The 15,491-nt window shown below is 34.9% G+C and overlaps 1 protein-coding gene across 1 annotated transcript in view; it reads left to right on the forward strand.

Annotated features, from left to right (window-relative positions):
• Window positions 1-2,205: 2,205 nt before the first annotated feature.
• SI (sucrase-isomaltase) overlaps window positions 2,206-15,491 on the forward strand; it is a gene marked incomplete at both ends in the record, with an annotated part of 47,770 nt that continues 34,484 nt past the window's right edge. Inside the window, 9 exons of the mRNA XM_084291897.1 lie at window positions 2,206-2,326; window positions 3,110-3,189; window positions 7,469-7,589; window positions 7,676-7,785; window positions 8,408-8,559; window positions 11,384-11,555; window positions 12,684-12,783; window positions 13,588-13,700; window positions 14,588-14,713. Coding sequence (XP_084148023.1) covers window positions 2,206-2,326; window positions 3,110-3,189; window positions 7,469-7,589; window positions 7,676-7,785; window positions 8,408-8,559; window positions 11,384-11,555; window positions 12,684-12,783; window positions 13,588-13,700; window positions 14,588-14,713 — 1,095 coding nt within the window. The remainder of the gene's footprint in view (window positions 2,327-3,109; window positions 3,190-7,468; window positions 7,590-7,675; window positions 7,786-8,407; window positions 8,560-11,383; window positions 11,556-12,683; window positions 12,784-13,587; window positions 13,701-14,587; window positions 14,714-15,491) is intronic.

A 15,491-nucleotide genomic window follows, 5' to 3' on the forward strand; every position in this document is an offset into this window, starting at 1 on the left:
GCCCCTCCCCCCCCAGACCTCCAGAACCACTGGTATCTTCATAATTCACGTGAATTTGATATGTCTCAATATGCGCTCATAAAGCAGCATACTTAGCAATGTTAAGAGGGATGTTAGAATTAGATTTCAAGAGCTTGTTTGCACACATGCAGACATGCATGATGTTGTTACAGTGAAATGGAGAGGATGAGATAGCTAAATACCAGGGTGTGTCAGAAATGGTCAGTGAGAGTGGTGGCATTCAAAGATGAATGGTTCCAGGAGAGCCCTGTGTATGATTGATTTTGTGTCTTTTTAAGTACTGACTAAGGAGAAAGGAACCACTCACTTGGTGCTTAGAGGGGTCGCCAGTGGGAGGGGAAATATTCAGGAAATTGAATAAATTTGTGAAAAATTCAAACTACAAGTGACACTTCTCAGCCATCTCCTTATTAATGAAAAATAGGTTATAAGTACTGTAACAATATGAACTAAAAGTTTTCCTTTGGAAAATAGAGATTTAAGGTTATGATTAGATCTGTTGTAAGGAGAAGGCAAAACCTAATCCCACGTTAAGATTTCATATTAAGATTATGATTGAAGACTCTTCCATGTAAGCTCTTTTTCATGCTAATCTTTCATTGTTCTCTTATGATTTTGACATTTCTTGTTAGAATCCCATGAAATCTGTTTATATTAATATTAGAATTAATAATTCATGGTTCATTCCTGAAAAAGTTTCAGTGATCATAAATCTGATTCTTTCTTACAATTATTTTAATAAGTCTTTTCCTCATTTGGGAACATTTAATGACTTCATGGGGTGATTAAAGCAGAAATGATAGACAATGAGAAGGTTGCATGAAGGTTCTAGAAATAATGATATGGGAAAAGAACAGAATAAAACCACTAAGTCATGCAACACGGACAAACATATTGTCATTTTATTGCTGTTTTTGTCTTATTTGGAGAACATGCTGAGTAAAACTGAACCAAAATATTATTAATTAACTAGCCATTCCTTGGCTACAATAACCATAGTAACTATTTTTAGCCCAAAGAGTTTCTACAATCTGCCTGTAATTATGTATGGACCTGCTATTGGTAGATTGGTTAGCAAACAACGCAATGAGCTGATAAGAACAGAGAATAAAGCATTGATTTTGAGTTTGAGCTTTACAGCTAGGAGCAGCAGATGAAGGAAGCAGAGGGGCTTTAAGGTATGTCATCCCATTTATTGCATCCAAGTTACTGGAGACCTTTACTTCACTGCTGAGTACAAGTCATGCAGTAGAACTTTTATAAATTAGAACTGTTATAAATTATAAATCCATGTTTTTTAAGTCTCAGGTCTTGCGGGAGACCATGAAAATGAAAAAGCTGAAATAGAATGCTATGTTTGTGGGTGGTGGGAAGAGTTTGATGACAAGGACTTTAATAATATTCTAGTTTTCAGAAAAATAACTGTCACTTGTTAGGGCTCCTAGTGGACCTGTATTCTGACAATGTTAAAGGAAACTCAGGAGAGGAACTGTTGGAGTATCGTTTCTTCATTATAAAGAAAAGGCCTTAAATATATACTTCCCAATATACAGTGTAGTTTCAGACTTTAAATATGGTATTCCCTGACGAAGTAACAATAATCATAAAAATGGCTACCAATTTAGATATCACTAGAGAAAATATGAACAGCACTATGATATTTAGAAAAGCTTTTTAAATAATTTAAATCTTTTTAATATAATTATTTGTAATTAAGGAAAAGCACTTGTATCTAAGTATTGCCTTCACTATTCTGGGGATTGTTGGTGTTTCAGTATTGCTTTTCCTCTCCATTCATTCCTGTGGCTGTGGGATTTCCAGGAATAGGGATGCTGGTGGGGTGATAGTATATATTTGTAGGAAATGAGAGGTGATGAAGTGCAACAGATTTAGTGTTATTTCACACACACACACACACACACGCACATCACACAACTTTTACTAAAGTGGTATACAGTTGAATAAAACACATTTCTCAGTGATTTCCCATGAGTGTAATAATGTGGTACTCTCTGCTGTGTGAATCATCCTGAATAGGAGATTTATTTTTAACCCCAGTATTAGGGTTTTAAAACCTAAAGAATGTGTAAACATATATTAATTAAAATCAATAACGTAATTTGTAGAGTTTTCAAAGCTATTACTTTTGTTTTACTTATGTCAATGGTGTTACTCTGAGCCTAGATGGGCAAGAGGAAGTTCAGTGGTCTGGAAACCACCCTGATTGCCCTGTTCTGTCTGGTGACTGTGGTGGCCATTGTCCTCATTGCACTGTTGGCATCAGGAGAACCTGGAGTCAAAATAAGTACTGAACAAAATGGTAAGTACTTGCCATTTGTATTACCAGATGGAAACTCTTCATCAGGGGGCTGCTCAGCTCTCCTTGCCGAGGTGATCATGAATCCCATGCAGCTCCAGGAGCTGCCTATTGGCATCATTTAAATCACCAGTGAGTCAGAGTTTTCAAAAAACATGGACGTTCGAATGAAAACCAAAACAAAACAACAAAAAACAAGCAAACAAACAAAACAACGAAAAAAAAAGGAAACATTGTTCTGCTCTTCTTTTTAAAACCAACATATTTCCTGTGGCTTTCAGTGTTACAGTTATATTCTTAATGGAGGCTTAAGGTGCTTTTGTTTGATGCTCTAATTCAAGCTGCCTGGATGAGCAGTATTTCATGGGAAGAAGCATACATAAAAGCAGTTACACACCACCATATAAAAAAACAAAACATATCCTTCTGATTTTAATTTGGTGTAAATTTTTTACAAGAAGCGATGCATATTGAGTTATATGACTTACCAAAAAATAGGATTACTCAATATCTTAAGAAATAAATTTATCAGTGTTGCCCATATGTGCAGAAATTGAAAGTGAAGCTTTCCTATCTTTATCTGGAATGTGCAATGTTTCAAATATAAGGTAAATCACAGTAGCAATATATTAAATTCATCTGAGTCTATTTTAATAGCTAGAGTTTCCAGATAGTGTGAAATATTTAGCAGAAGCACTTAATGATTTAAGAGGTAATACAGATATTCCTAATTTTTGGAAATCCTTTTAATAACCCCTTATTTTATTTCAGTAACAGAATTTACACCAGTATGTCCGAACATATTAATAGAAGAGAGAATTGACTGCATCCCAGATCAACTAGCTACAAAGGTCTGAAAACATTATAGAAAAAATTACAAAATAGAATTTCTCACAAAAAGATTCATGTTTAATTATGAAAATTTACTTTGTCTCTACTATATTGGCGGTTTTATAACTTTTTTTTTGCTGTTTTTGTCTCTGAACATCTAAATGCTTTGTGGGGAAGCTTAACTCCTGTATAACCAATTTTAGCTCTTCGTCAGAAGGTCTATTTTTTCTAGTCACTGTGGCAGTATACTGTGAGGGGTTGAAGACCTCTGCCAATATACTTCCCAGCAGTTTGGCTTTGTGATAAGCAGGAACAAAATTAGGCAAACAAGATATGGTTAGAAAAATTGTTTTCAACAATATTGCCTAAGCAATTTATTTGTCTGGTAGTCAACCAGCATTTACAATAAAGCATATTTTAGAAATAGGTCAAGATGCACTTTACACAGATGAACATGATTTTTATAATGCAATGAACACTTCCAATTTCCTTTCAGAACTGATTTGAATCTCACTTTCTCTCTTTCTTGGTTGTTGTCTCTCATCTGAGCAAGCACAGAGTTTAGAAATGACCTTCTTGCTTAAGAATCCATGACTTTAGTTTTCCAGTGAAAAATAACATCTTAATATTTTAGTCCTCTCACATTCAGAACATTTTTATGGTGGCTGTTATAGGAAGGCTATTACTGAGGCTATTATTGTTATTTTTATAATCATTATTATTATTCAGTTTATGATGGATGTTCTTAATTTCTGATGGAATCTGATGGGTGCCTACCATCTTTCTTTTCTTCGTGGGGTGCAGTTTATAAGAAAAGACAGAGAGTATATTATGATATGTGATACGTACATCATTCACAGCGGTATAAAAAATGATTAATCAACTGTCTCAGTCTCTCAGTGAATTCCCAATCCAATTCCAGAAAATACAGTTGTTAATGCTACTGTCATGCCATGGTTTGTATTATGATATATAGTTCAATAAAGTCTGCAGGTTAACAGATTAGTAAAGGCTCAACTCACAGCACGTTCCTCTTCTCTTTTGGTTCCATGCCCCAGGAACAAGCACGCCATGATAGATGTCATGCAGATCACTTTAATCTTTAATTACAACCTTTGAACCAGTCACCCCACATTAAGTGCTGCACTTATCAGAACAGAGGAAAATAGTTTTCCTCTGGTTGTAACTGCAAGCCTTTTTGTAAATCTGACCTTGTCTTTTGCCCTCGGTGATTAGGAATAATTAAAAATAATCAAAATACAGTTACCAGAAAAAAAATGGAAGGCCAGGTGCAGATTAGAACACAGGGGCACTTGCTCTGGAATTAGAGGTAAAATAAATGATTCCTAAATCTGCACTTTCCTTGGAGAATACTAGGCAGCAGATTTCAGAGGATTAGAGTTAAGGATCACCTTTAATCTGTGCCCTGAGCAACGCTGAAGAAAGCCTGACAGAACCCAAAGTCCCACCCCGGTGTCTCTTCATTCCTTTATAAATTTTCTCCTGCAAGAATTGTCCTGCTTTAGACTTATCCTAATACTGTAACCAGCAGAGCTTTAAATCTACAGGTATCTGCTTAGGATAGAACCCTTCTGTAGTGGTTTCCATTAGTGGTTTTCAGAATAACAAGCATCTGGGAACATTAGGCTTTCCCTAAGCTCATGTAGCAGGTTAGTGTCTGTCTTGATTTCTTTATTCACTGACGGTGTCCTAGATGAAGCTGGGATTGCAGAATAGAAAGACAGGAGTATAGAAAGCTAGTAGATATTGATTAACCAGCCACAGGATTGCTGAAGATATAAATGCTGAAAGAAAGGAGACATTTATTAACTATGTACTGCTGTGGAAAATTGTTGCAAAGTTTTATTAGACAAGGAAAAAAAAAAAAAAAACAACAAAACTTTAAGCAGAGCTAGTATTGTTCAGTCTTAGATTGATCCCTCTGAAAGCTTGAAGGGAGACTGTACTGCTTGTTGTATCTTGTTTGCACAGGTTTGTTTTGATGCTCAGAAAAGAAATGTTTTAGTTCAGCACATAGCTTAAATATTCTTTTAGTCCTTGGTGCTGAGATCAGAAACCATCTCATTGAGTACTCCACCATAAAACATCTCCCTGTATCCAGGATTTGAAGAAAGCTTTGACTTTCTTTCTGATTTTATTGCATTGGTTTCTATTATGCTGTTTATAGCTCAAAGGCTGTGATAACCTCCCATCTTTGTTTATAGTAATGATAACTTTTATAACAGCCTCAACAGTATCTTTGTTTGAACTCTGTTCCTTCCCCTGTGCCAGGTGTAACCAATCTATTACTTCTGAATTTACTTCCTTATGCAGCAAGTTTGGCGTGCCACAAAATACAGAAATGTAGTTTACACATCTGTTAGAATAAGATCTAGCTAGAAGGCCATCACTGCACTGTAAAATAACTGCAGAAGATATTCAAATGGGTGTTCATGAGAAGTAGCTGGGAAAAAGAAAAGTGTATTTATGAAGTTGGAGAAGGAGATGCTTGAACTACCAGGCTTCAGGTTAATCTGTTGTTCAAGCTATTCTGTGTTGCAGGGGGTACCCACAGGTCTAGAAAGGGATAAGAAAATTCAGGTAGTAACTCTGTTGCTTTGTGTTTAGGATATTTCCCCTAACTACAACGGAAATTAGGTAAATAAAGCTTCTTTGTTTTGAAGAACAAAGCTGCAATCTCTGCAGTTGTGGAAGGGATGGGTGCTTCTTCTCATTTACTTTGAAATAGTTCATAACCTGGGAAGTAGGGAACTCTCATGGTGGGAGCTGAGAAGGTGGAAAATGAGCATGGTGTTTTACACAGATTTAGAAAGTGCATTGATTTGTGGATCATGGGGAAGAAATCGAGTCACTGTATCTCTCTTCCAACCATGCTTTTGTTTAAAAACTAATGAAAGTGACAGCATGCATGTTTTCTAATGTCAAAAGTCCATGACAGAGAGACAGACATTTATCTCTGTGGTGTATCTAGGTTTACCTTGAGTGGTTTTGTGGAGATTACTGTGCTCAGTGCAATCACTACGGAATAAATGCATAACAATGTCTCAGGCCAGTGAATCTGTGAGCTGTGATTTCTTTAGCACTTGTATTATTTCTGCACTGAACCTGGCTTATTTTTCTCTATTCAGAGACTGTATTTGACCTGTGCTGACTAAATTGGGCTCTATAACCCAAAAAAGAGTGGCACATGCACCAGCAGCAATAGTGATTTTCACACATCTCCACCTATATCATGCTGCAGAATATTTTAAGTAAATATGGCATAAAAAATATAAAAAAAATATTTGAGCACAAACAAACAGCTTCTGCTAGCACACAAGTGGAGACAGAGGTCTTGAAGACCTACATGTTGGATTTGGGTGCCTGAGATCACTCATGGACATGGCCCTTTGCCCTCAGTGGAGCTTCTTTTATCACTGCTGCACTTCGCCCCAAGTAATTTGTTGTTGTTCTAACATGAGAAAATGTGTGAATACTTATAGTAATCTATTACTCAGATGTTATCTTCAAACATAAAACTCATGCAGGCAATCTGTGAATAAGTTAATTTATAACAGCAAAGCAAAGGTATTCTAGTTTATTGGAATGCTGAGAGATAGTGTAAAGGTTGATGCCACTACACTGAAATACATGCTTTGAACAATAGGTTTAATTGCTCAGTCATTTTATTTTTATTTTTATTTTTATTTTTATTTTTATTTTTATTTTTATTTTTATTTTTATTTTTATTTTTATTTTTATTTTTATTTTTATTTTTATTTTTTAAGTTGATTTATCTCAATATAACGTTCCGCAGAAGCAATCTTTACATTTCTATAATTGGAGAATTATGTTAAAATATTTATTCTGTACCTGATTATCAATGGTGCATACGTGGTGCATTTTTTTTTTCCAACCAGATGTTTACTAGACCATAAATTTTATTGAGTTTCCAGTGTCTGTTGGTTTGTCTATACCACATCTGTCACAGCTCAAAGCTTTCAGTAGTTTTTTACAGGTTCTTTTGTCTGTGGTTATTCTGGTTTTAAGAAAAAATAATGTCTAATAAGCCTGTTTCTACCCTGAATACAGAAGAAAAAATGTTTGTTCTGTTCCATTCAAATTGACAATAGAATTTCAGAGAAAATAATAGATTTTCAGTTGGTCTGATTGCACATGTTACTAAGGTTTCTGGTGTTTGGGGCCAAATATGCTTCATGTGCGTTTTAACTGTTTTAGTATAGAAAGATTTATTTGTGTAAAATCAATTAATTTGTGCCCTTTGTGTCCTTGAATCAGAGCATCTGCACCTCTCGTGGCTGCTGCTGGAATCCCCAGAATGATACCAGTGTGCCCTGGTGTTTTTTCCCTAGTAACCATGGGTACAAAGTGGATGGGTCTGTAAGATCAACCGAGACAGGTAAACTGTGATCAGAGTTCCCTGGCTTTATGCACTTGTGGATATCTGATTTCACACAATAATGTTGCAACATGTTTTTTCTCAAGGATTTGAGGCCACATTAACAAGGCTGCCATCACCTTCCCTCTTTGGAAATGATATCAACACTGTCCTTCTTAAAGGAGAGTATCAGACATCAAATCGCTTCCGGTTCAAGGTTAATCTTTTTCATATGCTGTTTTAAGGTTTATGTTTTGTGCAAGATTTTAGGCTGGCTGTTATTGTGCAGTAAGTTTAGGAAGGCTGATTTAATCCCTCTGATGTACCCTCATGACTTACTGAGAAGAGCTCAGCTTTGCCTTTCTTTGTCCTCTCTGCTGTTACAATGCATAGGGTTAGCATTGTAAAAGCAGAGAGGACAAAGATTTTGGGGCCAGATGTATTTATTTCCTTTTTATATACGGCCTGGCCATATCTCTCAATATCTTTGTCAGACATCTTTAGGTCTTCCAAAGCTTTCTGTTCTTCATGGAAAATTCATCAGTTTGTGTAGTGAATGTGGGGTATTGATGGGATCTGGGGTCAAGCAGGGCTCCTGTGGGAGACCTTTCTCTTGTGGTGGGTTTCCCTGGAAACCAGGGAAAAACAGGGTCAAGTATAGTAGGGAACCAGTTGAAAATGTATAATGAAAGAGGGAAGAGAATAATGAAGGAAGATGGAGGAGACTGGGACAGGGGTGGGAATATGCTAAATCAGAGCCATATGTTAATGCTGGAAAATGTTTAAATCAGACATTAGTTTTTAAAGGCCTTACACTATTATTATTTAAATATGTGCAGATTACTGATCCTAATACAACAAGATTTGAAGTCCCCCATGAGCATGTGGGATCTTTCAATGGATCTGCCGCCTCCAATTTAAACTACAAAGTGGAAGTGAAGAATAATCCATTTGGTATTGTGGTGACCAGAGTGAGCAATGGAAAGGTTCTGTAAGTAACATTGGTATTTTTTTCTGGGTAACACTGATGTCACTGGTTTTCTCTGAAAGTTCATGTTGCCATATAAGTAAGGTATTCCCCAGATGTCGTGTGTAAAGTGCCCTCTTGGAGATGTAGTCTACTTCTGTTCTTTTGACGAATGGACGTTGTGCAAGGGCTCTTGTGAGGACTTTTGAAATAAATACTGTGATATGGAGAGATCTGTCATAAAGGTTTTAGGTTTGGCTACCTGTTCTCTTTCCACCAGCACTAGGGAAATCTTTACAGCTATTTTGTTCCATCAACACAGGGAATCACTACTATCCGAAGACAAGACCTTCTCAGTTCTTCAAATGACATGTGAATACTCTTCATTGCATCTTTTATCTTAGTTGTTACAATCGTGCTGAATCTTTGAATCACCAAAACCAGGTTGCTCTTTAGACCTATGACACAAGAGTAGCTGTTGCAAGACAGTGATAAGTTGATCATGTAATTCTGTAAAATATTTGATGTACTTATATATTGAAAGTTTTCATTCCATTTGTTTCCTAAGAATAAACAAACTTAGCTCTGAACTAACCGCATAGCTCAAAGAATGATTACCTGTCAGAGTTCTAAGATAGTTAAATTATCAGTGCTTCAAGTTTAATTAATTACCAATTAGTTTTATGCTATTATCAGTATTGCTTTCTTATATAGAATCCTCTATAATGGTTAATTTGCAATTCTATGGAGCACAAAAGATGGACATGGTATTCACTAGTCCGTGACTGATTAAGCAGGTATATGAAGGGAAATAAGCATTCTGGTTCAAAAGAACCATGTTGAAACATGGACATTTTTCTATATCCTCCCCTCTCCTTCCTCCCCCCCCCCCCCCCCCCTTTCTCTCCCCCCCCTTTTTTTTCTTTAAAGATAGACAATTCAACCACTTTTATGAAATTTAATAAATTATAATGATGCTCGAGTCCAAGTTGATGAGTATCTCAAAGTAAGCCAGTGTTAGTATGAGCTAAGAGCAGTCCCTCAGATGTAAATCCTTGATAAGGTGAGTGCTTTTCCCTAACACTTAAACAAGCAACTAAAAGAGAAAGATTTTTTGGAAAGGAAAGAGTGAGGATCATTGTCATTGGAAATCACTACAAAAATCCTGGTCATCCAAATAATTATAAAGCCTACTAGCCTGCATTATCATTTGTTACATTAGAGCACCCCCCTTCCCCCCCCCCCCCCCCCCCCGCCCCCCCGCAAAGATTTAGAGCTCAAATGAACTAATTACCATCATTATTTGCAAGACAATGTGAATGACTGCTATAGCTTCACTGGAAATACAGACAGACTTTCTCTCCCCAGAGTATTAGGTTCAGTAGAAAGCAAGCAGTTGGGCAAAATGGTGCTTATAGTCATTAAAAATGGACAGAAATATATCACATGAAGTCTTGACCTATCAAGGCTCTGTCAAACATAAATATTTTTAACTTTGTAAAAGAGAAATGGTAACATGGGAAATTAAAATTATAGCAAGCCTGAATTCCCCCTTTTCTGTCATTTGTTTGTGCAATGTTTGTAACTGATAGTAGGCTGTATATTTATTTTATAGGTTTTAATGGTAATTTAATATTTTTAAATTAAAATATTTTAATAGATTTTAATGATGGTAATATACTTATTCATGGTGATAAATACAGTGTATGAATACATCTGAAGTGATAAAGTTCCTGAAAATCAATGCAGTTGTGTTTGCATAAAGCTGAGAAAAAGTTGTCCTTTGACTCCTTCTTCATATGAATATCATGATTGTTAAATGGCACAGATATCACATGAAAATATAACTTTTAAAAATTTGTAATTAAAACTAGAGTGTGTAGGTAAAAGCATATTACTTTGAAACTGTGTATGATGTTAAAACTTATTGATATACTTTGCTTCCTCAAAGTAAGTCATTTTCTCTGCTTTTGGTGAAAATCTGTATTTCTGCATATCCCTGTAAACTCATGTTTTAATGAAGCTGAAGATAACCTTCAGATCTCAGGATCAGCTTCTTTCCAATTGCTTTGTGATATAAATCTAGGTTAACTCGTCATTGTTACAATTAAAAAAAATGATGAAAAGGTAAAGCTACTTCTGGGTAGGGGTCAATTTCCATCCATTTGCCAGGTGTAAATATTTAGAGTCTTAGAACAATAAAAGAAGAAAATGACTAAGTTTAAGATCAATATTAATGAAATTCAATCTTTCAATTGATTAAAGGACTATTGTCTGACAGTAGGAATTGCTTTTTACTGTAGTAAAATGCCTTGCATTTTACTCCTTTCTGATTCAACAGATTTCCTCAGTTTCCTGAGCCCCTCTGTAGAAAAAAGGAATAAATTTAGCTTTAGCTTAAGACTTTAAAGCTCTCCTAATCTTCATTTGGGATAAGAATTGTTTCTAATGAAAGGTATTGGTGAAAGATACAAAATTAAATTAACAGAAGAAACTTTATTAATGAAATTGACTTTTACTGAGCAGATTCACAATTCAGTGCAAAAGATGCAGGGTGGAAAGCTTTGGTGGAAGACGTGATGGTGAATGTATGTCCAAAAATAGATGGGACACTTGTATGAGAAGTTTCTATAGATCAGTTGGTACTGCTCTTCTCATCCTGTGTGCAAGGACATCTCTGTCTGCTGCAGCCGCACATTGTCCCCCTCCATGTGTGTCCCCTTCGGGCCTCTGGATGCCTATCCATCTCTAGCTAAAAGGAGTAGAAACAATTATTCTATCAATTCTTGGTGAAATCTCTCTTTTTTCCTTTTTTTTTTTTTTTTTTTTGTGTTAATTGTTTCACCAGGTTTAATACTAGCATAGGACCACTGCAGTATGCTGACCAGTTTTTGCAGCTATCAATCAAGCTACCTAGCAGCAACATTTATGGGGTGGGAGAGCATGTACATAAACAGTACCGACATGATGTCAACTGGAAAACCTGGCCCATGTTCAGCAGGGATATTGGCCCCTCTGGAGTAAGGACTTATTTCATTTTTCTCTATTCTTTGCAAATTAATTCTGGAATCCAAAACTGTTATGCAGTAGACATTATATATATATGTGCATATTTCATTACATATATAATATCTATATATTTATATTATATATTATATAAATATATATACACATATATTCATATTTATATAAAAATATATTTCATATTATATATATTTTACATTATATATTATTTTATTTTATATATAAGTATATTTTTATATAAATATAAATTTATATATAAATTTATATATTATAAATAATATATATATTTATAATATATTTATAAATATATATAATATATATTTATATAATATATATATAATATATATATTATATAATATATAATATCACTACTACACATTCAGCTTATAAACTGCCTGTTGTTAATGATTAGTACTTGAAAGTTTGAAGATAGTTCTTATCCAAATGGCTCTATTGAGTGTACGCTGATTAAGTTAAACTTAACAGTGAGCAAAATCAAGTTAGGGTAATTTCACATTGCTCAGGTTCTGTTCCTCTTTCATCATGTGTTCTGAGTTTTCAGCTGCAGGGGTGAAACACAGCTATGACAACAGCTGTGATCATTTTTATTTTATTTTTTTGTTGTTGTTGCTAGTAATAATGGAAAAAACAACAGAATGGAAATAAGGTGCTAATAAATAATATTTACATACATTAAATGTAAAAAATGGTTGTCTTGAAGGATTCATAGTGTCATACATGAGAGGTAAAATCTTGTACCACCTGTCAAGTTATATTGTTACTCAATGTGCACATATGCTACACAGAAATAGTACTGCAATGTATACAGACTTGCCCAAAGTTCTATCATATCTGCTTGTTTATGTTACCTCTGTATTTCAGGAAAGCTTAGTTGTAATTGAAAACATTCTCATAAAGGAGAAAAATGCCAGGCAATAGAAAATAAAACTTCAGGAAAAGTGTTGTGATTTTTCTTTCTGTTGTTTGCTATATTTTAAACAGTTTCAAGTTCTACATGTAATATTTTGAAATATGTCCAAAACAGTGTTACAGTGTTATTAGATTTTAACTCCTCTTTTATTATTATTTATTTATTTATTTATTTATTTATTTTCTCCTTGAAGTCAATGCATAACTTGTATGGAGTTCAAACTTTCTTCCTGTGTTTGGAAGACAGCTCTGGAGCCTCTTTTGGTGTTTTCCTGATGAACAGCAATGCCATGGGTAAGAAAACTTTCTCTGTAACTCTAAGTATTGCAACCAAGTATCTCTTTAAGTGATATGCAGGATTGAGATCAAAACTGCGTTAATGTAAATATCCCTTTTAAAATCCTATTGCATAAAATCCTAATGAGTGTTGTCTCCAATTATCTGATGTTAGTCATTGTAAGCATTTAGTAGTTTAGCAAATATGCAGTGTTAGCAGTGAGTGGCTCAAAGTTACATGCAGGTTCTGCTGGACACCCGAGTGTCAGAAACCTCTCTGAAACCTTGCACAGCTCTGAGCAGATGTGCAGGACAGCAGAATCAGAGCATAAACTTGGAGTGAGCATTACTTGAAAGTAAACAACACCCTTTTGTATTTGAAATAAACATGCATACATGCATACTTTAAGAAAACTATTCATTTCTCTTGAGTCTGGACAGTTGTACTGAGAAGTTAAAGAGAAAAGGTCATGCCATTGGATTTTTTTCTGATTATTTTCTCTTTGTGGGATATAAAGAAATGCAAACATGAGCATCTAAAAGAGTCTTCTAAATACATTTCCCTTTCACTACCAGTTCATGTAATGGTTTTGAGTTCCTTAGGTATTTCTGTTCTGTGTTTCTGTTGTTCTTATTGTTTTGTGTTTTTATTACTATCATTATTAAATAATCAATTAAATAATAATAATAATAATAATAGTAATAATAATAATAATTTTATTTGTCCTTAAAGTAAATTTTCTTGTCTTCAGTATTAGTATGACAAACTTATTTATATTTAGCTGGAATTCAGAATTGGGTTTGTACGTTCTTCTCTGGCAGAATTTGCAGTGCAGCCTGCACCAGCAGTGACCTATAGAACCATTGGTGGCATCCTTGATTTCTATATCCTCTTGGGGAACACTCCAGAGCAAGTAGTCCAGGAGTACCTGCAGGTACCTTTATATAGAGAGACTACACAGCGAACAGATCCTTAAAAGTTTTTGTTGTGTTGTATTATTTTATTTTATTTTATATTTTATTTTATTTTATTTTATTTTATTTTATTTTATTTTATTTTATTTTATTTTATTTTATTTTATTTTATTTTATTTTATTCCCTTCTTTATGTCTTTGCTATGTTATCTATTAATTGAAAATATGATTCACTATGTATTTATCTAAGAATAACTGTTATTATGTTGCTAATGTGACCGCTGCCCTTAGTAATAGCCAGCTGGGGTTAAACTGGGTTGTAGATGTTCTTAGCTGGCCTGTTACAGCCAGCTTAAACCAGAGCACTACTTTTGCTGGAGATACTGTTGCAGAGAGGATGTATCTGAGGCACAAGAAGTCTGTAGCTGCTAGATTGATTAGTCTGTACACCCTGACTGATCTCCACAGTGAGATAGAGGTGGTCTACACAGAACAATTTATGCTTCTGTGCTGAGGCTTACCCTTGCTATAAGGACAAATTCTTGTTCATATGGCAGCATTATAGGGTTGATATCATGCTTGCTGATACGTCATGAACTTCTGGTCATTAGATATCACAGACATAATTTATTGTGATCTGATCAGGTTTCAGTGACACCTTAAAGAAGAGACAAATGACAATGAACCCAACTTTATTGTCACAATATATTTGCCTTTCTTAAAAGGAAACATATATGTATATATATATATATATGTATGTATGCATACAAATATAGTTGAAGGCAGATAAATATATATATGTTTTGGAGTGCACTGCTTATCTTACACACTCAAGCTTAGTGTTCAAATGGTTTGGGGCACTGAGGTGACACACATGGCCACTAATCATTTTACTCTCAACTTGCAGCTTGTGGGACTGCCATTGTTGCCCTCCTACTGGAGCCTGGGCTTCCAGCTCAGCCGCTGGAATTACGGGTCCTTGGATGAAGTGAAGAAAGTTGTGGAGAGGAACCATCTGATTGACCTCCCTTATGTAAGTTCAGGGTTTGAGGAAGGCAACAACCTATCAAAGCAGAGTCCTGTGGGAGAAATTACCCAGAGATTATGACTGTGGTGTTCTACTGCGAGTTAATTTCACATAAATTCAGATGGGTAAATTTCTAATAAAATACCAAACATAGACTTCTGGTGTCAAAAGTTTTTATGTTTTTTAATGGCAGAGTCATTATCATAATGGGACACCAGGGGAGGCTTAATTACAATAAGTTTTATCTGTCCACTTTATTGTAATATCTTTTCAGTTATATTTTCAAACTACCCCTACTTATTTTTTAGTGTTAGCTAGAGCACTGAAATATTTTTTCAATGTACTGTGGACAGCTATGGAACCAGAGATTATTTTTAGTTGATAAGCAAAGGTAAGTAACAAATAAATTTTAATGAGATTCCAGATTATAGTAGCCTGATGGTGTACAAAAGATGAATACACCTTATTTTTAAGATAGGAGTTGAGGAAGAAATGTTTGGATTTAAAGGATAAGTCTAGAAGTCAGGCAATTGCAAAGAAATATTCACCCATCCAGGGGATAGTAGAAAGGATGCCATTACACATTCATTTGAATTCTGATAATGTGAAATACAGTTTCTTTAAGGCACAAAAGATGTGTCAGTACAATACATTTGGAGTATAAGTGTGAGATGAGATGCACATATTGCAGATGGTCCTGACTGCATGTTTTCTGACAGGCTTCAGTAAAGTCCCAAAAGTGAATTCACTTCAGGATGAACAGGAATTGTCGTAAGAAATTAAA

Source organism: Netta rufina (assembly GCF_964035555.1).
Source record: "Netta rufina genome assembly, chromosome: 9".
In the NCBI taxonomy this organism is placed as follows: Eukaryota; Metazoa; Chordata; class Aves; order Anseriformes; family Anatidae; genus Netta; species Netta rufina.